The sequence below is a fragment of the Thermochaetoides thermophila genome, assembly GCF_000221225.1.
Source record: "Thermochaetoides thermophila DSM 1495 unplaced genomic scaffold scf7180000011816, whole genome shotgun sequence".
Lineage (NCBI taxonomy): Eukaryota > Fungi > Ascomycota > Sordariomycetes > Sordariales > Chaetomiaceae > Thermochaetoides > Thermochaetoides thermophila.
Window position 1 is genome coordinate 394104 of NW_006383032.1, and position 27507 is coordinate 421610.

Below are 27507 nucleotides of genomic sequence, written 5' to 3' on the forward strand. Positions count from 1 at the left end.
TCGTTTTGATTTCTCCCTTATTCTCTGCACCATCGCTTTGAATGAGAGATCACACAGCGTCCCAGGCATCGCTCAGCGCGAGGCTGCGCGCCCCCCGAGGCATACAGGTTTCTATACGGATATCGTCCCTCATTTCGAGCTTCTGAATCGAAAGTACAGCCCCGCGCCTACGCTACAATTATGTATCGACCTACGTCGCCGCGAGGCCTTCTCCTCTTCGCACTGGCGGCGCTCTTGAGCCTAGCGCTCGCTGATAATCCAACAAAGACCACGACTTCAACCACGTCCGTCGTTACTCCTTGCGTTGCGACGTCGACCAATGGCGCTTTCTTCGATCTCCGCCCCGACCAGGCCATTGTGGTCGCTGAGGGGGAGAAGCCGCCGAAGGGCGTACCCACCGAGGACTACACTGCCAGAGGTTGGGACTATGGGACCAACTTCACTCTGAACATCTGCGGGGCCGTTGTTGGTGAGGTCACCGACGTCGTCGGCGTTGAAGAAAAGTATTGGCGCAACGTCAGTGCCTATTACACAAAGGATGGGAAGATCTACTCCCTGGGGTATGTTGGCACGACCTCAACCCGATCAGCCCTCGATCGTTGATGCTTACAACCCGGCAGTCTACAATCAGGAGACTTGATCCCTCGCGGGCGCAAGCTTGTACTTCAGTACACCGGCGGGTCGCCATGTGGTGCTCCTGAGAACAAGCGCAGACGTAAGCGCCAATATCTTGAGGACGATCCGGAAGGAATGCATAGCAGGTACGACGACGAATGGCGCCGATACGACGAGGGCAACGAGAACTGGAGCGACGAGGACCGCGACCGGAACAATGAAGGGTCCAGGGAAAATCACGAGGAGGACAGGGAAGACAAGCCTCCGACCACCCGTCGCAAGTCGGCCCTCATCTCCTTCCTCTGTGACCGCGACCCCGACACGCCCACCGCGGCCTCCTTCGTCGGCACAGATCCTGACGAGTGTGCTTACTTTTTCGAAGTGCGCTCAAAGCACGCCTGCGCGGCCGCCGAGCCTCACAAGCCCGGCAGTGTTGGTCCTGGCGGCGTCTTCGCCATCATTTTCTTCATCACGGTCTTGGTCTACGTCATCGGAGGCGTTTTCTACCAGCGTACCGTTGCGCATGCCCGTGGCTGGCGACAGCTGCCGAACTACAGTCTCTGGGCGGGCATCTGGAGCTTTGTCAAGGTACGGAGGGGGGATGAGCAGCGGAAGAGCCCGGTGTATTCGGCGCTCTGACATCGATTGCCCGCCTGCTAACTTCTGTCTCCTTTCTACTTCTAGGACTTTTTCACCATATTCACGTCGTCTTGTGCCAGGATGTTTCCCCAGCAGAGAGGCTATCATACCCTGTCTGGTTCTCCAAGCGGACGGCGGAGCAGGGATGATGAGAACCGGCTTATCGACCAACTTGACGAGGAGTGGGATGACTGATGGCTTGGGAGCTTCCTTTTTGGGTCACATTTTCTGTACGTGTTCCTGTTCACTAAGGGGCTTAGAGTTCGTTTTTTTTTCTTTGTCTGAGGCTGGTCTCGTGGATATAAAAGGGAGGCGTTCTTTGTTCAGCTACTTAATACAAGCAGCATCACCTACCATCTCTGCGGCTTGACGTTGCAATAAGCATCTAGTGGCTATCTAAGGTTCATGCCCATAAAACCCGTCAGCCATGACCATTACTATAAATGGGCTATCATGGTCGTCTGTCCTTTTGGCTGCCTCGCCAATGTCTTCGAATCACTCGCCAGCTACTCTGTCCCAGAGGGCCGTACACATCGACTAGTGTCTAGGATTACGTTTCTTCCGAATCGTTTGGCAAAACAAATTGTGGGACATGGTTCTTAGCCATGTCACGCTGCACGGCTTCGGGTACCACAGCCCTGATCCGATTGCTTGCGTTTTCTCCCAGCCACTTGAAGCATTAATTTCTACGGCTACAAGAAGCAAAACGCATGGTCTCCAGACGAGAAAGGAATACTTTGTCTCTTATGAGGCTTGATATGCCAGTTACGTGGCAGAGACCAAAGTCCCGGAGTGTTAGCCGTCGCAACTTCGGCACGTTGGTCAGTTTGCTGCTTCCGGTGTAGGTAGCAAACGTTACTGATGCAACGTATTTCAAAGGGCGGAGCCAGCCATGGCCGGGTCATCATGAGATACCACATTCATGAGAGTTGGGCCTGGAGCCAGTTGCGTGTTCGTTCTTTCAGCCTCCGGGAACACAGCAACAGTTGCAACAGTTGCAAGTGGAGTCGTGGCACTTCCTCGGGCCAACAGCTTCATCACATTCGTCGGTTTTGTCAAAACCTGAAGGTGACTGCAACAAGAGCATAAGAGCACAAAAGTGCTAGGAAACCTTGAAAGCAAAAAGGGGCCTTGAAGTTAAATGAATTGTTCCGACTAGCAGTTCTTGCAATTCATACCTAACAAGAGAACAAATGATTGTCTTATGACTTGACACTAACTTGTAGCAGTCTCAACCCTTCGCACTTTCACACATTTATACCTGACTTCATCCCTTTAGAACCCCACCCGCACCAGCGCAGCCACTTTTACAACAACCGCTGAACCCTCTACCTTTCAACACCAAAACAACCCCAACAACAACCACCCCCCAAGATCTGCAGAAATGGGTCGCTGGTCGTATCTCGACTCCGATGAAGAGCGCCTGCCGGTCGGTATGGTGCGCGTTGGCTACGACGCCGACACTCAAACTTACACCTACCGCGACCTAAACGGTACCTACTGGACAGGTGCGCCCGGTGCTCGCTACGGCGAGCTACATCGTATCCCCTCGCGGAAGACCCGGCCTTCCCAAAGCAACAGAACCTCCCCGGTGTCTAACACCAATATATGGGTTGACACGGCTCGCGATCGCGATGACAGGTCCCCAACCAACAAAGACTCTACTATCGCCACAACGAATGCTCTCTCAACCGACTACACCTACGACTACACCGAGAAATGGACCCAATCTCTATCCCCGGTCTCACCAAGCCACTCCCCCCAAGTCCCCACAATGACGCAAACACCCAGCACCCTCAGCCCCACCGTCGCCGCAACGCCGGCCCCTCCTCCCCACAGCGGCGCCGATTACCCGCTCCCTGCATCCCCGACCACCCACCGACCTCTATTTAAGGCGCCTAGCCCCGAGTTACACCACCCACGGCCGATAAAGCGCACGGGCAGCACGCTGGCACGTCTGGCGCGCTTCCTTTCCACTGCCTCTAACGCCTCGTCCAGTCCTGGGTCAAGGACAGGCTCGCTACGTCGGCGTGCAACAGTTGCGGAAAAGTGTATTTCGAGAAGTGGGAACGCAACCACTTCACCGATTCCGACTCCAAATTTAGCGGCTGCTGTGAGTGAGAAGCCTCCTCAGGAGCTGCACACGCCTGCCTATGGGTATGGACATGCGCAAGGGTATGGGCACGGATATTTTGATACGAAGCAGGGTTTGGCTAGGAGCCAGACGCTGCGCGTTCCGCTGCAGCTGAAGGAGACTGGGCCTGGGCCTGGGCCGGGACCTGGACCTGAAACGGGAACAGGGAACGTAAGTCCTGCTGTGACGAGAGCGACGACGTTTGATGAGATCCTCGCGGGTATTGAGAAGGATAAGCTGGAAGCTCAGAAAAAGGAGAAGAAAAGAAAGTGAGCAGTTATGGGTTCCCTAGGAGCTGGATGGGGAGGTTGTTTTGAAGATGATTCTAACAGCGGACTGCTTCAATCAGCGGTTTTTGTAAGAAAACCAGTTGTTCGGGTGATGTTGATGTCCCGTCGAGTGACGGTATGTGGGCTATTCTCATTGCTCTTGCATCATGATGCGTCTGCTGCTTGCCTATGTATGCTTCGCTGATGTCGTGCGTTGATTAAAGCAAGCAATGACTTTTTGCTCACGGCCAACCACAGTAATGTGGGAGCAGCCTCTGAATGACAAAGCCGACTGCGACCGGGCATGTTTTGTCACGATGCATTTGATGACTCAATATAATATCCGATTAGTGATGTATATGTATAAGTTCCCTTTGGAAATTCTACAGCTACCCATGGAAACTTGCTGCTTGACGATTGCGCCATTGAACCGATTACCTCGATGATACAAACCAGAATGCAGCCAAAAAGAGCACCAAAATAACTGGATTCGGAACGTGGCCAGTGTCGCCAAAATGGCAAAATTAAAGGGGCTCAATCGGGGATCGAACCCGAGACCTCGCACATCACTTGTTAACAAGTTGAGGGCTGTAAGAACCCGAAGCGCGAATCATACCACTAGACCATTGAGCCGCCAAATTGTTATTGGTTGGTGCAGATTCCGGACTAATAGGATGCCAGCCTGCGCAGCGGCGATCCTTCTACCCAGGGATGACAACCGTGACAAGTGGTGACAGCCTGGAAGACGGCAGTCAGGCGGCGACTCGAACAAGCCCTCCTTCTCTGCTCAACTCCAAGCTCCCGCTTCTGTACAGCTGGCCTGCATTCGCGATCCCTGCCTAGGAGTAAGAGGATACGAAACAAAAACTCTGATCGAGTGTACTATCCTTCTAGCCTACCATCCAAGCTCATCCAAACTCCATTGCCGGTTACTTTGTTAACTTTACCGACCCGTCCAGCCGTTGTTTTGGACTTCCTGCATAGCTGGCAATCTTTCCGCCATTTTTGGCGCAGCTAGTCGCGCCTTGCCGCTGTGATTCGGTATAATCATGAAGAGACTTGGTCGACGGCGACAAAAAGCTCTAAGACCAAGGAACAGGTCCGCCCTCTCAAGCCCCCACAAGACGTTGAGGAACCCGCAAGCTCGTCTAACCACAAGGATGGCGTCGACGTCACTACATCTACTTTACACTTAGGGTTAGAGGTTTGGGAAGAAGAAGTCGATGATCCACTAGGGATACCTGTCCTGCATACCCCTGAACTAGGCGATCACGTCGTTGACATTCTCTTCATCCACGGATTAGGTGACACGAGTCTGAAAACTTGGTGTTATGCGGAGAAAAACAGGAGAACCTCTGGCCAAAGTATTGGCCCCCTAGTGAAGTGCCTAGAGCTCGGATTTCAGTCTTCGGCTACAATGCCTGCTTTTCCTCACACGAAGGTCTAGTGACATGCAAGATCGTCGACTTTGCCACAGGTCTCCTCAATGACATGAAGTATGCTAGCGACGGTCTTGGGAAGTTCCGATTATCATCATTGCAGATTTAATGGGCGGTCTTGTCTTCAAATGAGCATTCACCCAAGGCCTGAGAAGCCATCGTTCCCGTGATATCGTCTCTAAAATTACAACCGTGAACTGTTGATTTGGCTAGGCTGCCAGTAGTGTTTTCTCGCTATCTCCTTCATTGTGCAGGCCGAATATAAACGTGCATTCCCGCTATATGCCCAATCTCATCAGCAATATACCGCCTGTTTGCTAGAAACCTTGCTGCTGCCTTATCAGTGAGGACTACGGGGGTAGCAAATAATGCCTGGAAGGACTCGAATCAACTGGGATCTAGGACAAAAACTTCGTGGGCTTGCTGTGTCATGGAGCTACCTAGCAACAGCATTGACCAAGACAGAGTCCAGGCCGTCCGACTCGATGAAAGGTGAAAGTCAGGAAATGGAGTGTACGGAAAGTGAAGGTGTGGAAAAGCGCGGCTTCTCCCTCCACCACAAGGTTGGAAATAGTAATATAAGATACAAAGTCATTTCAGCCTCGTCATGTATTGGACGTGGGCGCGAATGACTTCATGTTTAGGAAAGCATTAGCCGTTGCGTTCAACGAATCTAGGTCGATCTTTTCATGCGTTACAGATTCAACAACTTATGTCTGGAAGGTGGCGGACTGCACCCTACAACTTACAACAGCGACGCCTGAGAATTCCATGCCAAAAACGTTCAATAAGTTTCAAGTCTCAACTCAATTCGACAAGTCGAAAAACCTTTACCTGCTTTCAGCGATCAAGTGTCGAAATTCTTCTCAAGCCCCTGCAATATCTGCGGACGCCCATCACCTCTGTCCACATTTCGCATGCTGCCGGGTTCGGACTCTTGCCTGAATCAACCGACCACATATGCCTTTCCCCAGCCAGGCAATTCTTCTCCTTCTCATGTTCTTTTTTCTCATCAATAAAGCATGACTCTCAGGATCAGTTTTCTCCTCTCCCGAGAAACTGGAGAGCTACCACATACAGCTCTACAAGTTGAACATGCACCAGACATCCGATAGAGCAGCGAATGGCAATTTATCCACTTTCGGGATGATGACAGTGTCTTGAAAGCGAATCCGCGTGGTCACACCTTCCCAACACTGAAGTTAGACCCTGATTGTAGACATATCATCTATACTATTTATGACGTCCGCAAATCATCAAGTCCGTCACACCCATGGCTCCTTCATCCAGACAAAATTGCCGCATGCAGCTTGCGGATATATGCCATATACGACAATCCTTCGAGGCTGGAGCGCCGCTACAGCTTTGAGCTAGATGTCTGTCAAGATTTCGGAATTGGGAGCTTGGATTGGCATCGCTCCGGTGCGATCTTTGCATGCAATAAGCCGCCGTCTGTGATATTCAAGTGGGATCCTGAACGCGATACACAAATAACTGCTAGGTTGGCTAAAGAGGACCTTAGCTACTTCGCAGACCCTGGGATATGGTGCAACCCAAATGGCAAACATGTCTTCTTCGGACAGTGAGCGACACCCTCAACATCTATGATACCTCAGCTTTTCTGTTCCTTCGCAGGATCGAGCTGAAGAAGTTCATGGACCGCCTGTATTTCTCTCCGGATGGCAACTGAATTTACGTAGTCGCTGTTGAAGAATCTCGCGATATATGGGAGACCCCTGACCTGAGCGGACTCCAAAAAACCGGGTCGCATCATCCACTGGCGCGTGTGCTTTATAAGTCTTCCCCTAGTATCACCTCTCAATCGTATTTTCTCGCACAACAATATGTGGTCCCGTGCCAGCGTGAGGATTATTTTAACATGTTTTCTAGCCAAGTTTCCAACTTCAACAGACGTGAGCATTTGGTTGACTCAAAAGGAGAGAAGGCATTGACCAAACAAGAACTTGATGCTGTTCTATTCTCAGTTGGAGATGGAAATATCAATGCTTTCTTTCAAGTGGGTGGTGAGGAGAGCCTCATTTTCCAGGGGAAATCCGTTCCTGTTGTATGCTGGGAGAAGCATCTGTTGAACCCATCTTATCTGATCCGCATCTCTGGAGTGTCTATAAAAGTCTTGGGACTCTCTCCAATAAATTTCCTCTCTCCCACTCAATTTTCTTGTTACCTTCACGGCTCTCTCACTGGCGAAAGATTGGAGATGTTTCAAGAGAAGGAGTTCGACAACATCGGTTCAAGTTTGGATGGTGACAATTACTGCCCCAACATTGCCCTTGCTAAAAATTTTCATCCATTCCTTGTCCGTATTGCAGCAGTTCTTTCTTCTCCGCCCTATCTACGATCTCTCAGAGACTGGGCCGAGTGCCATATAAGATCATCCACGAGCGATAGCGATCTCTCACGTGTTCCAGTCCGAACGAAGGAGGTTGTTCGAGATTCTTCAAGATGGACGTCTTTTATTCCTCGAAATGAGTCCTGAAAGTACGGAATACTGGGTATGTACGGTGCCTCTTCTACCTATACCCCTGGGCTGCACGGAGCTGCCACTGGAGGATGCAAAGATACAGCGGCAGTTCTTCCTCCCGGCTGAGTGGATGAAAGGTTGATATCGATTTGACCAGTTTGTATGTCAACGGGCACTATGGAGAAATGGCGATTACTATCTGATGGGAAGTTCTTGATCATGGTTGATGGCCATCCTATGTTAGTCGGTAGAATTGAACGACAGAACGGTCAAGGGCAGGATCTTCTTTATGAGGAGGGTAGTGCTAATCGAAATGTCAGGATGTATTGAGCCTGGATTAACACAACGTCATATCGGAGAACCAGCCTAGCGTTGGTCACACGAGGGGATTTTTATCGCTGGATTTATGTTTTCAAGTGGATTCGCAAATATTCGCTATGACTTGCGCTGTCAGCTTTACAAGTAGCTGGGCTCCCCTGTCTTCGTGTATATGCATTTCACTTGATGTTTTTACTCGCCCGGCGTCGTGGGCACGACCGAGCATCCTCATGAGTGATACGGGTCGCAAATGCAATTCAATTCAATTCAATCCAATTCACTTCATTTCTCTTGATGGTATACGTTTCTCGCTCTTGTCTTTCTGAGAACTTCGATTTCACTGCTGCGAACTACAGCTCTGTTCACCATATTTGTGTTATTAGGCGTAAGGGCGGGCGTCTAGTTTGTTCAGGCGATTTTAACCCACCTGGCAGAAAGCCGAAGGAGTGCTTAATGTGCCACATGTTGCTCCAGTCCTCGATAAATGTTGTTTAGGGGCTTTTGAGGGGGATATCCATATTTCGTCTCATTCGTTTGCTTAGTTGCTTTGGCTTGCCTTGGCCGCTATCTTAGGTTCACATGTCCAACAGCTGGAGTTCCAGGAATATGGAGACTGCGGGTATGAATACTTGACAAATGCCAACTATATACATATACCTCCACCATTCCTCATTCCCCTTCTCCCTTGGATCTAACACCATAATTCATTCTCAGGAAAATGGTCATAAACCTTTCTTCCTAACCAGTCAGACTTTTAGACGCACTGCGAGTAATAAGGAGGTGAGATCGCCTGGCAAGTCGAGCCCGGCTGCATTGTACACTTTGTCAGCATCCATTTCACAAACAAACATCAAACTCGCTCAATACTTACCACGCACTGTGTGCAACCAGTATACCCTTGCCCGCCGCATTGCTGATACTTCTGGGCATAGCAACCGCCACCACCATTGGGAGCCCCCGTCCCAACAGGAATAGCCGACACCGTCCCGGAGGGACTTGACCCAACCTTGCAAGTCTGCTCACAACCGGTGCACCCACTCCCCGCACGCTTCGTCGTCCCACCCGAATACACCGGCGGGCCAGGCACAACATAGTTGTTCATCGCCGAGTGGATGTTAACCAAGATACCCGGATCCGTAGCCGAGTACGCGCCAGGGAACTTAACAGTCGCCGGATTGGCATTGCCCCCTCCCTCAACAGTAAGCTGATAACACGTCATATACAGCTGCGCACCGCCAGGCTGGCCGCCGACGTGCAGGGCGATAGCCTCGGCGCGAAGGAGGTAGTCGCCAGAGGGGATGTCTTCTGGGATCTTGACGTCCATCTTGCCGCAGCAGGTGTTGAGGTCCTTGGTGCCCCAGAAGTCGTCGTCGCCGACTTTGCCGGAGGGGTTCTTGGCCCAGCCGTCCTCGAAGATCTTGAACCAGCCTGTGGAGCCGTCGGCGGTGGCGGCGTCGCTGACCTTGGTCATGTAGACGAGCACGGGGCCGTGGTGCGCGCCGCCCATGGCTTCTTTGCTGCAGTCGCGGTCGCCGGGTTGCTGGGGCGTTTGTTAGAGGTTGTAGTGTGGATGAGATGGGGGGAAGGTCATACCGCATGCATCTCGATCGTGACAATTGAGCCCGCCTTGACAGGGCACTTGCCCTTTGCTGGTGAAGGGTAAGCATTGCAGCGGATCTCGGGAGAGTTTACGTTGGTAACGGGCGAGTTCGAGCCTGGCACACGAGCACATTGTGTGCCGTAGTCAACGCCGTCAACCCATAGTTGTTGGAACATAGCATGGGCGGCAGCCTTCTGAGCCCAGAGGGCTGCCAAGGCGGCAAGAGATAATGTCTTCATGGTTGGTAACCTCGGCCTTAGAGATAGGGATGTCTTGGGAATGAGATACTGATGATCAGAGCTATTATAGCACGGCACTAGCATGCGGCCATTATGGGATAGATTTATACCAACGGCATCCGGACCCAGAGCCATGGCTCTCACGTCTTCCTCGACCCGAGCTCCCAATCCAAACTGCTTAGAGCAAGACCACGTAATACCATGTTAATACCCACTCCGTGCCCTGCTTGAAGCAGTCCATGAGCCTGAGTTTGTCCGTGACAAACGGGATTCCCATCCCCGCGTTCACACTCCGTACCATTCCCGCCGGCAGACAGCACTAGGCGAAAAGCTCGGCGATACCCAAGAAACCCAACGGTAACCGCGTGGACAGGTTCCCCGCATAAATACTACGCCGGGCGTGATCCGGGGTAATGCAACGGCCTTCCGAAACAGGGCAGAGCAGTATGGAACGATTGGAGGGATTGTGCTCGCGTCGGTTAATATATAGCGCCTGGCTGATTAACAATCGGTGCGGCAAACACGGCAGTCCTATTCCGTGTGTGCCACAGATACCGAGAACTGGGGCTTCAACCAACCACATGGAATCGGCGGATGAATATCCATTTCATTTCTGGCTGTGTCGCTCATATAGAGCATAAAAAGCCGGGAACGCCTCTCCCTCATTCCAGAGCAGCCCGTGTACGTCAGTTGGGCGCCTGACATCCTACACAATATATGAAGATGGGGGGCTAGGAGCCCGTAAACCTGCTCACTGATTGCACGAAGCACTATGCAGACACTATATGGGATAATGACTGACCCGGTTTACTGCTTCGCGTGTTCCTGGGAATCTGGAATTTTCGCAAAGATCTCCCGGATGATAGTTGCAAGCTCCCGTCTAGCCGCTGTCGATCCTCTCTGTCATTGGCGCGGGTTGAGGGAAGTGACTGGCGGGCGTTTGTGAGGTAATATGAAGTCCTCGGCGGACGATCACTGGTTGTTAAGATGTGAAGAGGGAAGGGGATTTTGGTCGCGTCTCCCTCAAGTCAAAAAAAAAAAAAATCGGAGGACATCGAGGTTGCAGGGCTAACGTCCGTTGTCGTGGCATCGATCGAGCATAGGACTGGGCGTTGACGGGAGCGGTTCGATGCTAGTGAGATGAAAAGGGACTTTTCCTGGCTCGAAGTCAACTCGAAGAGCAAAGTTAGTTTGTGGTGGAATGCTGTGAAGCCCCGCGAAGTCGTGATTGGTCTTCGTGGCGTTGAGCTCAGACAACGGAGCCCGGAAGTCCGTTCCTTCCTTCCTGAAAGGGTGAAACGGTGGTTACCTGGGCTCCCAACTGACGGGCGAGATCCACAGAGACCTGGAACTCGATCATTTCGAGTTTTGAACCGCCTTGAGTGGGGGACAAACCATGCGGAAGTGCCGTCATGGCTTTCTTCTGTGCGGCGGATGCGAAGATTGAGGACAAAACTTAGAGACATCTCTTTTCTATTCTATCGCAGACTTAGTCCTCAATTATAACACGTTATCCATACCGCAAATATTTACACAAATCGTACAAACACCCTCTTCCCTGACTGGGCATAAAAATGGATCATACTCACCATTTTCTCAACCTCTCTTAACCCAATACCCCCCCGTCCCCAACAACCGATCCCTTTCCGCCCCATCATCGTCTCTAACCCCTACCTTATGCAGCGGCACCGTGGGAATGGGTATCTTCCTGCCAATCTTATCCATCTTCCTCTCTGCTCGATCGACGTACCCCATCTCCCTCTTCAGCTCTTGCAGCCGCCACATCGCCGCCTCTGCTGTCCAGCCCCGTTGTCGGCCTGGCCCGCCTAGGCTAATGAGCGTTAGACAGACGTCTTGTGATGCCTGGTCGAGCTTTTGTTCGCGCGTTTGGTGAAGGGCTTCGGCTGGTGAAGGGGCGGGGCGGAGGACGCCCATTAGGATCGTGGTCAATGTTGTGCCGACCAAGCTGTCCCCTTTTGGAATTGGGGGTTGGATGATGTGCACTGCGACGAGGGGCTTGGGGAGGACAGATGGTTTAGCGTGTGGGCAAGGGGTGACGGTGATGATGGCTTCGTGCCAGACTTGATGTTGAGGATTGCTGTAGCCTTCGATCTTTACCCAGCCAAAGTAGATCCCCCTCAGTCGGTATTGGATTTCTTCGGGGATGTTGGACAGGTTGGCGGTCGGGATCCCCAGCTCGGCTGTGCTCCGTCCTGTTCCCCGGACGACCTTACCGTGGAACTTGATCGGGAAAGGGTATTCCGGTCCTGTGTCTGGGCCGATGGGCTCGACAGATTGAGGATCGCGCTCGAGTGATCGGTTGATGTGTTCTTGATGCGCCGTCTGCCAGGTCATGTACTCCTCTATTTCTTTCTCCTCTTTCATGTCGCTCAGCTCATCGCGCACCAGCCCTCCAACAGTTTCTGCCACGAACCCAGGCCTCACTCGGTCAATCACTGCCTGCACGGGTTCTTTAACAGGGGATGTGAACCTGTCAATCGTCGAGCTGGCGACCATAGACGCCGCAAACACGCCAACTTCAAGCGGCAGAGCCTTCAAAGGCGCCCCACGAAAAACACTCGAGTCCATCGACGTACTCGCAATGCGAAACACCGGACTTGTGCACAACACCTTCCCCTTCTTCGCTCCCTCCGGATCATAAGGATTATCCCCCTTCGTGCAAAGAACAACCCTGAAATACCCATCCTCCGCGGCCTCTGGGATCCTGATCATGTGTGTCTCCCTGGGCACATGCGCCTTCTTCTTCCCTTTCTCCTTCAATAACTTGTGCGCTGCCTTCTCGATATCCCTATTCCATGCCCTCTCCGTCTCCGCAGGGACCTGGTTTACCGCGATCTGCGTCGAAGGTGTAACGTGGAGCCAGTCATCTGTCAAGTTAAACCACGATTTTACCTTCATCCCGCTATCTCCCGTGAAACCCCTCTGCTGAAGCCAGAGCTTGCGGTCTGCGGGAAGGGGATGGTCCGGCGAGCTAAAGATAGTGATCGCCACGGAGGTCTTCGGGCCGCGATACATGATAAGGGGAGGAGAATGTCGTAGGATGGTGTAGTGCTTGGTTGACTCCATGGGATGGGGGATGAGCCCGCCGGCGAAGTGCTTTGCTTCGGAGAGGGCATTTTGGAGGAAGCCTTTCCCGTTGCCAGTGTTGGTGTTGCTGTTTGGCGCAGGAGTGACGCCTGGTCCGAAGGTAGCTGCTGAAGCTACTGGCGGTCGATGGAATTGTCCTTGAGGGCAGTTCGCTGCTTGGCTAAGGTTAGGGAGGCTCTGCTGTGGTCGGAGTTGATGGTTTGGGCTTGGAGGTGGCGGGGGGATATGAAACTGCTGCTGCTGGAGATAGCCTTCGCCCCTGGAGCTGGGCCTCATCGAGGGCGTCATGCTATGGGCAGTTCCCGGTCTCATTGTATGTACAGCGCCTTGAGCTATGCTCGGCCTTAAAGAACTGGTCGTGCTATGGGCGGTGCCCGGTCGGAGGCTATCTCCAGCAACCCGGGGCCGGGTCGGGAGTGGGGGCGGCTTCTCATCGGGCCCGTAGGCGCCGTGGGAGGTTTGCGGTCGGTAAGACGGAGAAGCATTCTGATAGCTCTGGATCGGGAATTGCTCATATGGAGGTGGTTGTTCTGAGACGCCGTAACTGATGTAGTGACCTATTGGGATGCTCTGTCCTGATGGTTGGCAATTCCAGTTATTGGCGTTGCTGGTGTTACTACTCCCAACTGGTTTGCGCCCAATCCGCAAAGCAGAAGGAGCATCGTTCATGGCCACCATTCTGACAGGAATTCGTTTCTCATTTCATCCAATGGCATCCGCTGCTGTCGTGATCACTTGTCCACGAGACGCGGCCATTTCGGAAACTTTTTATGATGAAGGGAAAAAGGTGAGGCAGCTCGTTTGATGTTCACTTCATTTCATGACCCGAGTTTCCCGAGATGTTCGGTGTGGGGCAGCGAGATAATCGTGGATACCCCTAACCCTGAAAAGGCAAACCAAGAAATGCCCAGACAATTGGGGGGGGTGGGGGGAAGGGGGAGACAAAGAAAAGAGACGATGACATCAACAGTGTCCATTCTTCACTCTTGAAATAGAACGTGGAGAAACTAAGGTGACAGAGGTGACAGAGGTGACAGATTTCCTTTCTTTATGGGACTCTTCACTGTGTGCTCAAGGTCATTTACGCGGGCTTACTGAACCATCGGATGAACCGCAGTTTCAGTTTGAAGATGTTTTACGCCCTTTTCAAGGGTAGCCCGAGTAACCACCCAAAGACTGACTCGACCTACCCTTCGTACATAAATAGGAAATGTCTTTACCTAGGGTTCGAAGCCAGCTTAAGAACATAGCTCACTCACTTACCTTCAGTTTGAATAACTGCTTTAAGTCCTGACATAACCTCTGTAAATAGATATTTTCTGTGCTTGTAGGTTAGCTTAATACCACAGAGACATGACTTACCTGTAGCCCACGATAATCGCTGCGCCCAGCACCTATGGCTAATTGAGCTCAGCCAACCTTATGATGATGTCGTAGCCTAAGACACAAGGTTATCTCAACGAACAATGGGGCAACTGGCTTACAGACCTACCCTTCCTGAACCCCCTTACTCCCCTCCACCTTCTTCTCCTAATGCCCTGCAACACACTCAACACACTCCCACTTCTCCACAACCTCCTTTTCCTCCCACTCCTTTAACAGCCCATTCTTCATCCTCAGCGACGGACACTCCCGCTCAAATCCTCCCACCACCTTTTTCCCGCCCGTCCCAGGACGCCCGTACTTGACTTTGTACGCCGCGCAGTGCTGCCACATGCTTTTGTATCGTCGCCAGGCAATGTTTTCTTGACCGGATTCGGGCAGCCGCAGGATCCAGCCGTCAGGATGGATATATGTCGATGTGATGACCAAGTCTTGAGGGCGAGAGCAGACGTAGATGTGGTGGGGGCAGGTTGGGGCGTTGCGATGGGGGCAGGTGCAGATGAAGGTGTGGAGTAGGCGGATGCACATCGCTGGGGGTTGAGTTTGGATGAGGGTTTAGCTGCTGTGATGGCGAGGCTGGTGATCGGGATGGGTTGGTCATTGGGCTAGGTCGGGTGGGCGTGCTCGACAGCGAGGATGGGGAACTAAGGGAGAGGGTTCGAGAACGGATGCCGGGCTTAAAGCATCCACCTTGTCTTTGTTCGTCATGGTCAAAAAGTGGACAGTTTAGCTGCCGGGATTGTTGTACTGGATGGTCAGGACAATGTCATTGAGTGAAAGATAAAAGGCTAAAGGACCGTCCGCTTTGCTGTTCGAAAGCTACGATCCAGGGGACTTGAACGTAGAACAGATAGTTTGTCTTGATTTACCTCGTTTCAGCCTTGGCTAGCAGCACAAGAAAGGTCGTCTACGGATGGTAGACAAGCCGGACGATGCTCTCCATTCTTATTGTAGTTGTAATCCTTAACACAGGGTGACCTTCATTCAGAGAGCAGGTAGAGAACAACTCTTGTCGCAAAGTATTGACCACCTGCCGTCCCCCAGCGCCTTCCTCCTCAACTCAGTTCCTCCCTAAACTATACATATTACTTTCGCGGCGCCCAAAATGGTCAAGTGAGAGGGTCGCGGCCACCTGTAATGACAGTCTGAAATCCCCGGCCCCGAGGTCGGGGGTTCAACTCGACCAGGAGGCAACAAGTCTACCCATCCCAAAAAGGGGGGCCGAGATGGGTAGAAGTTGGTTCACCCGCCGCCGCCGTGCGACGAAGTAAACCTCCCACGGGGGCTTTCGTAGCCGGCCTCACCTCCCGGTGGCGGTGAGCTTGCCGGTGAGCTTTTTTTGCCATATTATTTCCCGGAACATCTTTGAGGTATTAGCTTCAATCAAATCAGAAACAGTTTCCCAACGTCCATAGAAACAGGGATAGAAATGAAGTGCGACCCCTCGTGAGGTTCAGTGACGTAAGAGAGGAATTAAGCCTGGCAGCAGTTAGTCGATACCAGACAGTTTCGGATGCTCGGCATAAAACAATCTGCCACCGTTTGACAATATCACAATCGTATTCAAGGTTATCGTGGGTTCCTGGATCCCGGTTTAGCCTCTTGAAAATCGGGATTGAAGACCAAACTTTTGGCAGTGGAAAACAAGTTCCTGTTAACCTGGAGTTGCTCCATTTCAATCAGTTCATCGTTTTTCGAGCAGAGACAAGAGGGCTAGGTATTCCACTTTTTGAGCTCCCGTTCACCGGACTTTGACGTCAAATTGTGAAATAAATGGTTGAAAAGCTTCTTCGATGGGGCTGCCAGCCTGCCTGCGTCTCGAGGCCTTCTTCGAGCCAACCCTAACCCGTGGAGAGCTGCCTACGACGGTGCGGCTCACCGATCGGCAACCCTTGTGCAACCCCCGGTGCGCACGGACCAATTGCTAAGCGCAAACACGCCTAAGACCCCACCATGGTTGATTGGCGGGCGCCTGATTTGGGGGGCATTGATTTCGAGATCATCAACTGGCAGCAACTGGAAAAGAAAAGCTTCCCGACTTTTCTTGTCCCTTCATTGTTGGCCGCGTGCGTTGCTGCCTTTCCCTCGGACGTGTTGCTTTCTGTCTACATCCCCCCGTTGCTGGGCCGATTTGCAGCGACACCCTCGCGACGAAATACGCCTTTTCTCAACCCAGGCAATCAGGCTAATCAGACCGTTCGTTGGTCATCAATCAGTCCGTCAAGATGGGCGAATCTCGGTTCGTGCGATCGGGCTCTCCTGTCAAGATCGCGCGCTCGTCGCGATGGCCATGCTCCTGAGACGCGAACTGACAGACCATCTCGTCCAGGCAAGAGCTTCTAGCATGGGTGAACAACCTTTTGCAGCTCAATCTCACCAAGGTTGAGCAGTGCGGCACTGGGTAAGATTGCGCGACCCCCTCCCCCGCAGTTGACATGATCATAGACCATGCCAACATTTCAGAGACGAAGTGCTGACTGTCCGACCCCAACAACAGCGCCGCCTTCTGCCAGATCTATGACAGTATCTTCCTTGATGTGCCCATGTCCCGCGTCAAATTTAACGTCAACACGGAGTATGCGTACATCCAGAACTTCAAGATCCTTCAGAGTACGCGCAGCTCAACCAACCCCTCAGTCAATAGTTGCCTTAGGAAGCTAATAACATATCCCCGACAGACACCTTCACCAAGCACAACATTGACCGCCAGATCCCCGTTGAGCAGCTCGTCAAGTGCAAGATGCAGGACAACCTCGAATTCCTGCAGTGGACCAAGCGCTTCTGGGACCAGTACTACCCGGGTGGAGAGTACGACGCTGTGGGTCGGCGGAAAGGAGCTGCGCTGCCGCCCAGCACGGGTCCGGCGCCGCGGTCGTCCAGTAGTGCGGCGTCCCGTCGTCCTGCGGGTGGCTCGACGCCTACAACCGGCCCTCGTCTCGGCGTTAACAGGTCTGCGGGCGCTGGGGCTGCGAGCGCGTCGGCGGTTGCGGCCGCCAAGGCTCAGCTGGAGCAGGAGAATGCTACTCTCAAGGAGACTGTCGTCGGCCTGGAGCGCGAGCGTGATTTCTACTTCAGCAAGCTCCGCGATATCGAGCTGCTGATCCAGCAGGCTATTGAGGAGGATCCAGAGCTCGAGAAGCAGGAGGATGGCCTGGTCAAGCAGATCCAGACGATCTTGTACTCCACCGAGGAGGGCTTCGAGATCCCCAACGAGCAGGACCAGCTCGACGACCAGGAGACGTTCTAAACAGGGGGATGGGGGCTCTGTTCGCGGAATGGTTTGTTGGGAGGGGGTGGAAGGGTGGGGGAGGTGTGAGGTTCGGGGCGTGGCTCAGCGGTTCCTGGGACAGCATGACATGTGTTCCTGGAGCATTGAGGCTGTGGATGTAAGGGGAGGTAATACGATGTCCGTCTGGAGACCGAAAATTTCGGCGCTGACCGGATGATGTATGACGCGACATGACACGGAGCGCGGTTGGGAAAGGTGGAAAGCTGCTTGTGCTTGCTTGGTATGGAGGGAGGAGTTCTCTATACCCCCTGCACTGTTCTTTGCTGCTCCGGTGTTCATTCCTTTGGCTGTTTTAGCGTGCTGCATAACCGCACTGAATCTACGGCATGTGATAGAAGGCGGATGTTGTCGCCGTGACGGGCTCTGCTACCGAAAGGGCCCTTGATTTGTGTGTCGTTGTCAAACGTGCCGTGACGGGACGAGTCTTGGTTCCCGCTATCCCTCGAGCGGCTGCACTCCACCGTTCCACAGCGGCGGCTGGCCCCACTTTCCAAGACTTAACCAGTGACGCTGTTCGCCCATGACGGCCAGGGCTGGTTCCGACCAATCCGAGCCGGGCTGCTATGACACCAACACTGATCGTGACCAGCTCCCGGAGCCCAGGCACCAAACTCTCCCCTTTCCCTCTCCCTCATCTCTTGTCCATTTCCTGTGTAGACCTTGAGATACCCATCGTCGCATTGATTTTTTTGGGTTATTTTGTCTTCTTTTCATTTTTTCCCCCCCTACCAGACGAATCCCATTCACCTGCAGATTCGATAGCCCACTTCCTTAATCGACCGGGTCGCTTCAAGGCCGTCACATGAAACCCTCGTGCTAAGCGCTGGGCCTGCCTGCAAAGAGATTCCTTCCGACGCCCTAGGCAAACCCAGCGACATCTGACATCTGTAATTGAGTCTTCTCCCGCATATAACATCCAAGTCCTTTTCCCTTTTCCGCAAAATCCAAAACTACGCAAGGACCCAACTAGACACCGACCAACTACCCTGTCGGAGCCCACTGCCCCTAAACATCAACCATGATGCAGGAGCCCCCGCCCGAGATCTCCATCCCTTCTACGTCAGTCGTCACCGACCCAGCGAACCCAAACAAGCCCTACACCCTCTACAATATCACCCTTGCTCTCCCGATGCGCACTTACGTTATCCAGAAGCGCTACTCCGAGTTCGCAACGCTGCATCAACAGCTGACCGCGCTGGTTGGTACTCCTCCGCCGGCGCCGTTGCCTGCGAAATCGTGGTTCCGGTCGACAGTGAACTCACCCGAGTTGACCGAGCAGCGGCGACAGGGACTGGAGAAGTACCTTCGGGCGATTGCCGAGCCACCGGATAGACGATGGAGAGATACGGCGGTGTGGAGGGCATTTCTGAATCTGCCTGCTGCGCCGTCGTCGATGTCGGTCAGGAGTTTGGATGGGGGCGCTAGGGGGTTTGGTTCGATGAGGGGAATAAGCGGGGAAGAAGACTTCCTGATGGCGTCCAGGGACCCGGGTTCCTGGCAGGATGTGATGGAGAGGATGAAGAAGGCGTTGAGGGATGCTAGGGCTGCGGTAGATAGGAGGGACAATCTGACGGATAATACGGAGAGGATTCGGGCGACGAATGAGGCTGTTGAGGCGCTTAGTAAGGCAGGGAAGTTGGCTGAGGCTTTGGGGGAGGGTTTGAAGACTCTCAAGGAGGAGGGCAGGATTGGGCCTGGTGAATGGAGGACACGGCTGGATGAGCTTAACAACGCCAAGCATCGGCGTGATGAACTCAATCAACTTGTCTCCCGCGCGGGCAGGTCAGGTCATCCGACTGATAAGCAGCGTACAGCGATCTTCGACAACATCCCAGCGCCGGCTCCACGCAAACAGGGCCGTGTTCTCGGTGCCCCGCGCCAGGAGACCGACGAGACCCGCGAGCGGGACAATCGCGGCGTGCTGCAACTCAACCAGCAGAAGCTGGATGAGCAAGAAGAGTATGTCAAGGACATCGGCGTGCACGTTCGTCGACTTCGACACCTGGGGACAGAGATCTACAACGCAATCGAGCAAAGCAAGGACGATCTGGACACCCTCGACCAGGGCCTCACGAGGCTCGGGAATGGGCTGGACAAGGCCAAGGCTCTGGAAAAGAAAGTTAGTGGCAGATGACGGGGCGCGCCGTCTTTTGGGGGCGTTGCCGGGGTGGTTGCTTCTGGATCTAGGTCTGCTTCTGCTTCTAGGTGTGCTTCTTTTGGGACATCTAATGCCGCAGCTATGGGATGGAGCTCGGCTGTGGAGAGTGGGAGCTCGAAGTACGCTTCCGGTCCAAGCAGTGTGAGATCTGTCTCTGCGAGCTACACGCCAGCCGGTTATGATGGCTCGGCCGCTGAAATTCCGTCATACGATCATCCGCCAGATCAACTACCAGATAGCCTAGAACAACGACAGCAGCAGGAGCACACACAGCAACAGGAGCAACCGCAACAGATACAACAACCTCCGCAGCAACTTCAAGTACAGCAATGTGACCGGCAACAGCAACAACGACAACCGCAACCCCCAGAAGGCGGCGTGTTTGGGGCCGTAGTGCTCGTCCTGGTGCGGCTGGTCTTGGCTGGTGTCAACGGGGCTGTTGTGCTGCAATGGGGCTTGGGCAAGCTGCACCAGGCGCTGGTCTGGCTTGTGGAATGTGGTATTGATTATGTGGCGCCGGATGAGCATCAGCATGGGTATCGAAGGCATTCGGAGTGAGATGTTTGTTGAAAGGGTAGGATGGATGGGATTGAAGTGATATGGCTTGTATGGCTGTTTGGTTTCGGAATGTATGGCACCAGGACTTGGAGGGACTGTTGGGTTTAGGTCTATTCGTGTTGGATTCGGATTTGGACTATCTGTGCTCTGTATGACATTAAAGGGGATTCCCCTGAGTTGTGCTTTTGGTATAGGATGGTTTGCTTCTACGGTCGTTTGCTTTGTGTTTGGCTCTGGAGTTGACTACTGGATGGATACCACGGCATCTATCTGGTTTCCTTACTCCTCTGTTTTGAGCATTTCCTTGTCTACATGTTAAACGGTGTCGTCCAACTACATGGTGTAAGCATTATAAGGCACAGCAAGACTATAGCCCATATTTTTCTTCAATTAATTGTCGTCATCCTCCAACTCATCTATAGGATCATAACAAGGGCCAAAGATTGCGACACCCGGATTAAATGTCAATATCCTTGGGCGTTGTGTTACCATGGGCCTAAATTAACCCTGCACGGCAAGAATGCAACTATGCAAATGTACACGCAAGTAGCCAATGCCCAGACGTCAGTGACGACACCGGTGTGATGGTGATGGTGAGCCTAGCGGTGGTACGGCAGACCGGAGTCCACTCATCACAAGTAACAGAAAGGAGAGAGGGTGGGGGGGAGGGCAATCATTGTCACCCTGCGTTCTGGCGTCGTTGGCATCGAATTGCTGGACAGCCCCGACGAAATTGTATGATCAACCACAGTTTGGTACGAATATTGGCTTTGGAAAGTTGACAAGGCCGTGTTTTCTCCGTCATGGTTCGATATCAATACTGGAACCTCATCTCTTCATTCTTATTGACTCCCAACACAACGACTACCTCGTAGGTAGGTACCTAAGTAACTCAATCATGCATGAAACCACATGAACAAACGCGTTGAAAACTCAAGTGGCTGGTCAGTGTTTCGCCCCATGGTCGGTCGGCTATGGTGGTCTTGTGGAGGTGTGTGGCTCGGCCATCCATGGAGGGCGTGTCCTGGCGCCGGGCCGTGCGGCCCACCCACACCCAGACCACAGCAACCCCACACGAAGTACCGGCGTCGTGGATTCGCTGGGTGCGCATGCGGACAAGGGGTCGTGATTCGCTGGCGAAGATGGTGGAGTTGTTTTTCTTGGATGGTTTTGAAGGGGGCTGGGAAAGGCAGATGTGAAAAAAGTGAAGCAAAGAAGTTGTCTCATGGCAAAACTTGCAGCATGTCATCGGGATTTGTGTGAAGAGGGACGAATGAAAGCAGTGGGTTTTTTTTCTCTTTTGTAACGAGGGGATAAGGTTGGGGATATGTTAACATCAGAGTGGCCAGCGACGAGGGATAGATAATTGACGAAGTGGGGAGAGAAGGCCCCGAACGCATCTGCGGACATCACTTGCTTTTGTGACCTGGGGATCGCCCCTTGCTTGAGACTAAGGTCTTATTTGCATGTTCTTCAGGCTTTCTTCTGTACTGACAACAAAAATGTGGGTATACACTGTATGTAAGGTATTTTTGTGTCTTAAGAGACACCTCTAAGACATAAGAGAATTCGCAAGGCTGAGCTGTGGCTGCATCTGCCACACCATTGGGATCCTGGAGTTTGCAACGCGGGAGCATCCGTGGAGAGTTTGAGCGTGCGTCCAAAATCTCCGCCTCAAAAAGAAAAAAAAAACGGACGCGCAGTAACGGAACGGATCACTGCATGTACCGCTGCCTGCCCTTCCTGCCGGTCGCCGCCCTTTCTCTGGGCTGTTCTTTCCTCCAGCCTTTTGAGCAGTGTGTCAATGTGATGCATTCGGGGGGGCTGATTGGCCTGGACCTGCATGTGGTCTGTGCGCCTCCTGGTTTTTCATTGGCGGAACCCATTGCAAGCTCAAGAATTGGTGCCAAAAGCCGCCAAAAGTAAACAAGGGCCCCAACCCCCCCCCTGTTCATGTCACTGCGTCCCACCCTGTCACCCTGGGTTTGTTGCCGCATCACTTCCTTCCCCCCAGACCTGTACAGAGGACACCTTTGCTTGTGTGGGAGTGCAAAATTCTTTGATTAACAATGCTCCAGGACGGTGTTTTATCCAAGCGCTAATAGCTTAAGATCATCATTAGCACCGACGGCGGCTACAACGACTGAGAAACCAAGAGTCCAGGACCCCAGCGATTCATTCAGTGACTTAGCGAAGCTCGAGTTGCAACGGCCCGCTTAAAGGTCATTAAAGGTCGAATAATCGCGGGGCTGGGAACGACTCTTTGCTGCCGACAAGGTCGCAACTCGTTCGACTTGACTTCCAAGTAGTCTTTTCGGTTACCTGCTTTGTTTTGACATATTTTTGTGTTTTGCGATCAAATTCAATTGTTTGCTGTCCCGCAAGTGCAATTGTCTTTTCGGTAACTTGAGTTCTGGATAGTGGTGAGTACCCTGCCGATCAGCTCACATTAATTCCTGAGAGCTGCGTCATCTCATCCCAATCTCCATGCCACGACATCTGCTCCAGCGAGCCGTATAACTTTCTGAACGGGGAGATATCTCCCAGGCTGTCGGCGACACAAGCTAACGGTCTGCCAGCACACAGTGTCATGGCCCTGGGTAGTGCCTGGAAAGTGTCCCTGAAAGACCACTAGTCCTCGTTTCGTGTCAGCTCGGCCGATCATCGACTGTCTTGACGACGTGAGATAGCAAGACCGATTGTTGGGAGTTTCTCGGGCCAGCTGGCCCCTCCTGCGCCATGAGCAAGCCACCGCCCCCTCCTCGGCATGGGGAGAACCCCAGAACCACGGCCGGCGGCACTCTGCCCACAGGCCGCTACGACATCTTCATCATACCTGAACACTCTGCCGGAGCCGGCTTTTTGTACCTGCCCTCGCTCAAGCCACAATGGAACAGCTTCTTCGCGGGCGTGGTTACCACTCTGGCTCTGATTGCCATGTCGAATATGCTGAGCCCTGCGATTATGGTCTTTTTCTACGGGCCTGCTGCTTCTGGTAACTGGCCGGTGATCATAACCACAATTCTCGTGTGTGTGGCTGCTGGCGCCTACTTCCTCGGTCGTCATCACAGCGCGCCCGTGGCACGAGATGGTTGGGATCGCGACGACCCGGGCCATCGGAAGGGCGGAAAGTACGCCCATGACTGGTATACCCCGCCCCCCCCTCCTCCGCCTCCGAAGCACGAGCAACCTTCGAAACATTCTCCTCCGCCGCGTCCTCCTCCAACTCCCCCTGCTGAGGATAGCCCAAGGGGTAGCAGACGGCCACAACCATCTTGGGAGGAAGAGTCATGCGAAGAGTCACCCAAGCCTGAAACCGAGACAGAACCGGAACCAGAGCCGGAACCAAAGCGTGAGCCTGAACCTGAGCCCGAACCCGAGCCTAAGCCTGAGCATAAACCTAAGCGCAAGAAGAGGTCTGAGTCGAAGACCGAACCGAAGCCTGAACCAAAACCCGAGCCGAAGATCGACCCAGTTCTGGAGCCAGAGCCAGAGCCAGAGCCAGAGCCAGAGTCAGAAGCAAAGTCTGAGCCTGAGCCCTCTCCTGGACCTAAGCCAGAGCTTAAGGTCGAGACAAAGCCTCAGAAATCTCAGCGCAAGCAGAAATCTAAGTCGAAGGCTGCGCCGCCGCCGCCTCCTCCTCCTCCAGAAGTTGAGACTGAGCCGGAATCAAAGCCTGAGCCTGAGTCCAAACTGAAACCACGGTCTAAATCTAAATCCCAGCCTAAGCAGCCCAAGCCTGAACCTCAACCTCAGTCTCAGCCCACGCCGGAGCCTCTGTCTCAACCCCAACAACAACCTCTGACACAACCACAGCCAGTATTTGAATCACAGCCACAGGTTCAATCCGAATCAGAGCCTCTATCTCAACCGCAACAACAACCACCTACGTCACAACCACAACTTCAGGCTCAGCCTCAACCCCAACCCCAACCCCAATTCTATCCCCAACACCCTCAACCCCCTCAACCCCAGCCACAACCTCAATTTTACCCTCAACCTCCACTTCACCCTCAATATCAGCCTCAGCCGCAGTATCAACCACAGGCGATACCCCAACCGCAGCATCAGTATCAGCCAGTACCTCCCCAACCTCAGTATCCACCACCTCCTCAACCCCAACCACACTATCAGTCACAACCGCAAGCTCAGACCTACTATCCACCTCAACCACATCTTCAGCCTGAGCCACAAGCCCAAGCCTTTGTTCCTCCCCCTATCCCTCCGCAGCCTGAACCCCAGGCGATTCCCCAGCCGAAGCCACAGGAGTTGGCGCATGAGGTCCCTGAGGCAGAGCCTCAATTACAACCTACACCACAATCGAAGGCTCAACCTGCCGCTGAGCCAGAGCCTCAGCCTCAAGCGCAACAACAGCCTAAGCCAACCCCTCCTCCGCAACCCCAACAGCAGGCTAAGCCATCCACTCCAACCAGCCCGATCGCTTCCAAGCTCGAGCAGGCGAAGGGTGCCTGGGAAAAGGCCCGTGAAGAGATGCGCCGCAGGGAAGAAGAGCGCAAAGCCCGCGAGGCCGAGGCCAAGAAGAAGGAAGAGGCTGCCCGTCGGCTGCGCGAACTCCGTGAGCGCGAAGCTAAGGAGCGCGAGAGACGCGAGAAGGAAGCGCGTGAGCGTGAGCTGCGTGAACGCCTTCGCCAAGAGCAGGAGCAGAGGGAGAAGGAGCGGCTGGAGAGAGAGATTCGTGAACGGATTGAGCGGGAGCTGAGGGAGAAGGCTGAGAAGGAGGCTCGGGAGCGCGAGGCGCGCGAGAGGGAAGCGAGGGAGAGGGAGGCTAGGTTAAGAGAGGAGTTGAGGAAACAGGAAGAGGAGAGGGAGAGGTTGGAAAGGGAGCGGCAGGCGCTGAAGGAGAGGGAAGAGAGGGAGAGGATATTGCGCGAGGCAAGGGAACGGGAATTGAAGGAGGCTATGGAGAGGGAGAGGAAAGAGAGAGAGGCTAGGGAGAGGGCCGAGAGGGAGAGGTTGTTGAGGGAGGCTAGGGAACGGGAGAGGAGGGAGCGTGAGGAGAGGGAGCGTAGGGAGCGGGAGATCAAGGAACGAAAGGAGAGGGAAGAGAGGGAACGGAGTGAAAGGGAAGAACGGGAGAGGAAAGAACGTGAAGAGAAAGAGCGTTGCGAACGTGAAGAGCGCGAGCGGCGTGAGAGGGAAGAGAGGGAACGTAAAGAGCGGGAGGAGAGGTTACGGAGAGAACTAGAGAGGCAACGAAGGGAACGCGAGGAGAGGGAACGTCGCGAACGCGAAGAACGGTTACGAAAGGAAGCTGAAGAACGGTTGCTGAAAGAGGCTGAAGAGAGGGAAAGGATGCGGAAGGAAAATCTCGAAAGGTTGCGCAAGGAGCAAGAGGAGAAGGAGAGGTTACGCAAAGAACAAGAAGAGAAGGAGAGGTTGCGCAAAGAACAAGAAGAGAGGGAGAGGTTACGGAAAGAACAAGAAGAAAAGGAACGGGAGCAAAGCACGCGGAAGGGCACCCCATATGCGTACAAGGTCCACGAAAAGACCAGCATGTACCCGGATGGCATCAACCCCAACGCCTCGACCGTTTCCTCTGCCGGTTCAGCTTCTTCGACGCCTAGGCCTGCCACTGCTGCGGCTCCGGGATCTCCCACCAAAGGGTCCCCAACCAAGCCAGCCCCGTCCACGACTGGGTCCTCCATCCCCAGACCGACCGCCTCGGCAACCTCCACAGCGTCTTCCATCCCCAAACCAACCGCCTCAACAACATCAACGGCGTCCTCCTCTATCCCCAAGCCTACCCCATCCCAAACCGGCACAGCCGACCAATACTCCTACCGCCCCTACGACAAGCCCAAACCAACCCGCAAGCCCTCCTTCTCCGATTACTCCGAAGCCTCCTACGCCCCATCAGCCTCCACAGCCCGCACAACCCCCCCGCCCTCCATGCGCGGCGGCTACACGACTTCCGACCCGCAAAAGATTGTCATCAAAGCCGTCTACGCCTACCTCAACCAGTTCTCTAAGACCCCCTGCTCCCAGCTCGTCTCGGGCGTCGGCCCCGTCACGGAGGGTCTCATCCTGCGGATTACTAGCGCCGGCTTGTTTGTCGATGACGACGTCCGTGGTGTCGCGCAGCGCGAATGGGATATCAAGGCCTGGACCCTCAAACTAATCGAAGTCTGGTGCCCCGTGCACGCGACCAAGGAAACCACCTCGCAGGCGAGCCAGATCCCGACCAACCATCCCTACTTCAAGACTATGCCTACGTCGATGCGGCGCTCGGCAGAGAGGTCGGGTGCCACGAAGACGCTTATGGGCGAGGAGGCGGGCGAGTGGGTGTCCCAGCTAGGTACGACCTGTGATGAAGTTTGTAAGAAGGGAGAGGGCGCTGGGTATAGTGATGTTGCGGGGGAGGAGTGGAAGGGCATGGGGCTGCATTTGATTCGGGCTACGCTAAGGGATCAGGAAGGGAAAAGGTTTTTGTTTGTGATTCCCGAGGAGGAGGCGTGGAAAATTGCAGCCGGGTTGGCGGCGCTCAGGACGAGTAGTCAGATTAGGGCGTTGGGGTTCTGTGGATTTGCGGGGGCGGAAGCGAAGGGGTGCTTGGAGACGCTGGGGTGGTGGCGGAAGTGAGCGTAGTGTCTGGAAGAGAAGAGTCTTCGGTAAACCCTACTCACTCAGGGGCCATGGATTTATTTCGTGCTCTTTATCGTCGTTGGACATGTCGGCATTTACCCCCATCACACAATCACACAAGCACACATAACACACACACACACAGACACACACACACACACACACACACACATACACACACACACACACACACACACGTACGCACGCACGCATGCACACATCATCAATTATCTTCCGACCTGACACAATCTCTTGACGACTCCATCCACGACGCGAGATGGGTGTATGATGAGATGAGAATATATGATGTCAGTTTTTCTTCAGAGACGCAGAATGAAGTTAATGAGGAAGATAAGACGAAGAAGGTACCAGTCCACAAAGCAAGAAAACGGGAGGTGATATCCATGTTTGTTTTCAATTGTTCTCTTTGTTTTCTACCTTCTGTCAATATAGTTGCTTGTCTGTAGCTAGCATTTAGTGCCCCATACCTATCCTTTAGTTGTTGATTTATCTAACCCTTACCCCATCCTCCTCTCATGTGTTGTTCATCTTGTCATCCTGTCACATAGTACCTGCACGCGGATAAACACCCTGTGCATTACTGAAGGCATATCACACTGAAGCATATCACAACTGATAAGATCTGATGTTTGTAATATATCATCATAGCTAC

At 53.4% G+C, this 27507-nt stretch overlaps 8 protein-coding genes and 1 non-coding gene across 9 annotated transcripts; 6 read left to right on the plus strand and 3 right to left on the minus strand.

The window, feature by feature from the left end:
* Positions 1-180: 180 nt before the first annotated feature.
* On the plus strand, positions 181-1254 carry CTHT_0022100 (mannose 6-phosphate receptor-like protein; the record flags this gene model as incomplete). Its single annotated transcript, XM_006692615.1, has 2 exons — positions 181-560; positions 621-1254. The coding sequence occupies 2 exons, from the start codon at positions 181-183 to the stop codon at positions 1252-1254; spliced, it is 1014 nt and encodes a 337-aa protein (XP_006692678.1).
* A 1384-nt stretch (positions 1255-2638) lies between these two features.
* CTHT_0022110 (uncharacterized protein) lies at positions 2639-3661 on the plus strand (the record flags this gene model as incomplete). The annotated part of the gene is made up of 1 exon (XM_006692616.1): positions 2639-3661. The coding sequence occupies one exon, from the start codon at positions 2639-2641 to the stop codon at positions 3659-3661; it is 1023 nt and encodes a 340-aa protein (XP_006692679.1).
* A 526-nt stretch (positions 3662-4187) lies between these two features.
* CTHT_0022120 lies at positions 4188-4290 on the minus strand. The gene is made up of 2 exons: positions 4253-4290; positions 4188-4225 (listed from the first exon to the last, which is right to left on the minus strand). It is a non-coding gene; the product is annotated as a tRNA-Pro (tRNA).
* Positions 4291-8650: 4360 nt separating this feature from the next.
* Positions 8651-9735, minus strand: CTHT_0022130 (putative cellulose binding protein; the record flags this gene model as incomplete). The annotated part of the gene is made up of 3 exons (XM_006692617.1): positions 8651-8704; positions 8768-9436; positions 9490-9735. The coding sequence occupies 3 exons, from the start codon at positions 9733-9735 to the stop codon at positions 8651-8653; spliced, it is 969 nt and encodes a 322-aa protein (XP_006692680.1).
* Positions 9736-11331: 1596 nt separating this feature from the next.
* On the minus strand, positions 11332-13521 carry CTHT_0022140 (uncharacterized protein; the record flags this gene model as incomplete). The annotated part of the gene is made up of 1 exon (XM_006692618.1): positions 11332-13521. One exon carries the CDS (start codon positions 13519-13521, stop codon positions 11332-11334), a length of 2190 nt encoding a protein of 729 aa, XP_006692681.1.
* Positions 13522-16451: 2930 nt separating this feature from the next.
* Positions 16452-17473, plus strand: CTHT_0022150 (putative microtubule binding protein; the record flags this gene model as incomplete). Its single annotated transcript, XM_006692619.1, has 4 exons — positions 16452-16465; positions 16556-16627; positions 16724-16836; positions 16905-17473. The coding sequence occupies 4 exons, from the start codon at positions 16452-16454 to the stop codon at positions 17471-17473; spliced, it is 768 nt and encodes a 255-aa protein (XP_006692682.1).
* Positions 17474-18533: 1060 nt separating this feature from the next.
* Positions 18534-19649, plus strand: CTHT_0022160 (putative phosphoinositide binding protein; the record flags this gene model as incomplete). The annotated part of the gene is made up of 1 exon (XM_006692620.1): positions 18534-19649. The coding sequence occupies one exon, from the start codon at positions 18534-18536 to the stop codon at positions 19647-19649; it is 1116 nt and encodes a 371-aa protein (XP_006692683.1).
* Positions 19650-19754: 105 nt separating this feature from the next.
* On the plus strand, positions 19755-20231 carry CTHT_0022170 (uncharacterized protein; the record flags this gene model as incomplete). Its single annotated transcript, XM_006692621.1, has 1 exon — positions 19755-20231. The coding sequence occupies one exon, from the start codon at positions 19755-19757 to the stop codon at positions 20229-20231; it is 477 nt and encodes a 158-aa protein (XP_006692684.1).
* Positions 20232-22970: 2739 nt separating this feature from the next.
* CTHT_0022180 (uncharacterized protein) lies at positions 22971-26831 on the plus strand (the record flags this gene model as incomplete). The annotated part of the gene is made up of 1 exon (XM_006692622.1): positions 22971-26831. The coding sequence occupies one exon, from the start codon at positions 22971-22973 to the stop codon at positions 26829-26831; it is 3861 nt and encodes a 1286-aa protein (XP_006692685.1).
* Between the last annotated feature and the right edge of the window lie 676 nt (positions 26832-27507).